This window comes from Egretta garzetta, unplaced genomic scaffold, assembly GCF_000687185.1.
Source record: "Egretta garzetta isolate BGI_Z169 unplaced genomic scaffold, ASM68718v1 scaffold372, whole genome shotgun sequence".
NCBI lineage: Eukaryota > Metazoa > Chordata > Aves > Pelecaniformes > Ardeidae > Egretta > Egretta garzetta.
The window spans coordinates 799,017-802,110 of record NW_009258889.1 but is presented as its reverse complement, the minus strand read 5'-3'; the positions used below and the strand labels follow the sequence as shown (position 1 = coordinate 802,110).

The following is a 3,094-nucleotide window of genomic DNA, read 5'->3' as shown; positions in this document are numbered from 1 at the left end:
GGGAGGCAGCGTAGGATGGTACATTGAATTCTAAGTTGGAGCGAGTTTGATGCCAGTGATAGTGAATGCTGGTGTTAAGCCAGAGTGCTAGGCGTGCTCTGGCTTGTGTGGGGCAGGATTTGCCCAGCAGCAGGGCAGAGAAGCCCTCGGTCTTGTTTCCTGTGACCCTGGCCTGGCCTGGATCTCAGCAGGCTGCTCTCGAACTGACTTTGGGAGTTTTATTTCAGATCGTTGGACTGTGGAGAAGAAACCTGATCATTCCTGGGGGTAGCCAGTCAGCCCAGACCTCTCCAGGCAGGTGGATAGATTGCCGTCCCCACAGGAACTCACTGTGGAGTGCAAAGGGAACTAGCAGCTGCTTAGAGGGGGTATTTCCCCCACGAGTTGGAGCCAGTGTTCCCAAATTGCCACCTCTTATGGCACAAAGCAGACCTGCTTTTGATGATAGACAGGAGCAGGCAATTAATATAGGGAGCAGATCTGTCCGTCTGAACAGAGCAGCTTTCGCTGTCCTACAGGGGTCTCTTTAGGGAAGTGCTAGCCCACAGAGTATTTTAAGTTATTTCTAAGTTACAGTGTAAATGTCGCTGTCCTTAACTGATGGCCACTGACTACCTACAGCACATTGGATCAACGCTAGCCAGCCTGAGCCCCTGTTCCATTCCCCAGAGGATCTATCGACAAGCCCAGAGCCTTCTCTGCAGCCTTCTGCCCTGGTCTGGCATTTCTGCCAAGAGCGGCATTGAATATAGCCGGACGATGTGACTGGATGGGAAGATGTACAAAAAGCGAAGGTGGGTACCTGGGGGAAAGCTCCCTTCTCTGCCCGAGGCCGGCAGCGACACAGCAGCGATGCCCCACGGCCGCTGTCTTGGGGCAGCTGAGAGCGTTCCCGAGCGAGGGCTGTAGGCTGCAGCTCTGCTGCTGGGCAAGCCGTCGCGCGTCTTGGGCCATCGTTGGGCTCCGGTCTCCAGCTAGTGGCCAAGCTCCTGTTGGTTCCATTTGAAGGGAATTTGAACTCTGACCTTGTTTACTCGAGCCCAGAGCCCGAGAGCAGATCGAGCCTGTCCCTGCTGTCTCTCTCCATTTCCCACCTCTGTCAGACCAGCTTGGGAGACCCAGAGTGACCGAGTCCTCGCTCTTTCCCCAGCTCAGTGTCCCAGTACAGTAACTCACAGCCCATTTGCTGCCAGTTGCCTTGCAGGTCTCTGACAAGGTCTTCAGGACAGTGGCTCCCCAGTGCACTTGGAGAGACCCATTAACACCTGGTTTCCCTAAGACAGCCGCCCTCTTTGTCTCCTCATAGGATTGTTCTTCCTTTCATCTCCTGAACCATCCGGCTCTGCACTGATTCCAGTGATGGTGGCCCTTGGTCAGTGACCCAGCCCCTGGACGGACTCCTCGTTCCACAGGTTGACCGAGTTTTGGCAGACTTCACACTTGACGGGCTGCAGCCCTGACTTACCCCCGTGGCCTGCAGCCTGCGAGCGCTGCCTGGGCGGGCCTGGCTGTCGTGCGAGGCGTATGGCTGTGCCGTAGCTGAGGGCCCTTTACGTCACCGGTCTGTGTGCATGTTGCACTGTCCCCACCACTTCCCTTGCCTCCGGTTTGCTCCTATTCCTATCCGTGATGTGGGGGGGGTTCAGTTGCTGCTTCCACACTGAAAGCAGTCTGAATGAGGTTAACGAATCTGCACTGACCAACCGTGTAATTGAGCCATAAGCGCCCTGGCAGGCCAGTGCTGGCAGAATACACACTCATGCCCTTGTCGCAGGGGAAGGGGGAGCGAGGATCCTGTCTGGGTGCTGCCAAGTCAGCTGCTGGTGCTTCCTGAGGGTAACTTCCAGGGACGGTAACTGCCTCGCATGAGAAACTACCCAGCCCCGCCAGCCCTCTGGAGTGACTTAAAAAGAAGCGTTTAATTCAGGATGAATCAAGTAGAAGGCAGGGAATGAAATTGCTATTTCATAGTGAAATATATATATTATACTGTATAGATCTTTCTGCCTGTGTCCAAGTGGGAACGTAGCTGGGGAGGGGAGCTGGGGGTGTAGAGCCACTGCTGCAGCCAGAGCCGTGCGGGGTCTGGTCCAGAGCCCTTCTCCCCCCAGCATCCACGCTCCTGTGGCACCGGGGCTGGACTCTTCCAGGATCTTTAGGGATGAGCTCTGTGCACCGATCACAGCAGCTTGTCTTTGCTGAAGAAAAGCTCCCCTGGCTGCTCGCTGGAGTGCTTCAGGCCGCAGCCTGGGCATCGCCAGGGGGTGGTGTGGGTGGATGGGCTCCCTGTGGCTGCCCAGGAGCCTCCTGGCCTGGCTGGGGGACCCCCTGTGGCTGTGCCAGATGGGGGCTGCATCTCACCTCCAGCCTGCGTGGAGGCCCCAGCGTGCCCGTGTGCCACAGCCAGGCCGGGCGCCCTTCCTGCGCCTCCGAGTGAGTTTGGGGGAGCACTTTGCTTTTATGGTGGGAGTCTCTGCAGCTCACCCAGGCCAGGCAGGTGTCAGAGGTGCAGGTATCCCTGCTCCCTGCTGGGGTCCCACTGTGCATTCCTGAGGCTCTTCCCCTGCTCAGTCATGGTCCTTGTTCCCCTCTCATTTTGAAACTGGGACTTGAGCAAAGGAGGGCTAAGCTGCAGCTGGTGCGGAGCCTGGATGTGTGGGCAGTGCCAGCTCTGGCAGGAGGTGTGGGGAGGGGGGGTGAGACACAACACTGGTCAGGCTTGGACGGGGAAGAGGAAGCCTGCACGTTGAGCTCTTGCAGCCCAGATGATTGTACAAAGCCCTCTCAGGGTCTGTAAGCCCCAGAGGTGGGAGTTAATTAATAAAAGGGTGCAGAGCTGCGCTTGCTGTGCATGGTACCATGCTGCTTCCTGAGAAGCAGGGGGGGGACTGGGACCAACTCCCTGCTCTGCCCACGGGTGCCCCAGGGCTGGCACTGTGGGCTGCTGCTCAGCTGGGTGGTGGCTGGGGCACAGAAAGCCCTGAGGGGGGGGCGCAGCTCCCCCAGTGGCCCAGGCCAGCCCTGCAGGAAGCAGCTTGGGCCAGCCGCTGGCAGGGGCAGGAGTGGCAGGGGGGGGGCGCCCCCCCCCCCCACC

The 3,094-nt window shown here is 58.5% G+C and overlaps 1 protein-coding gene across 1 annotated transcript in view; it reads left to right on the top strand.

Annotated features, from left to right (window-relative positions):
- Window positions 1–3,015, top strand: part of NAA60 (N-alpha-acetyltransferase 60, NatF catalytic subunit) — a 20,605-nt gene extending 17,590 nt beyond the window's left edge. The window contains exons 7-8 of the mRNA XM_009634034.2: window positions 609–794; window positions 1,307–3,015. Coding sequence (XP_009632329.1) covers window positions 609–765 — 157 coding nt within the window. The 3' untranslated portion in view covers window positions 766–794; window positions 1,307–3,015. The remainder of the gene's footprint in view (window positions 1–608; window positions 795–1,306) is intronic.
- Window positions 3,016–3,094: the final 79 nt, after the last annotated feature.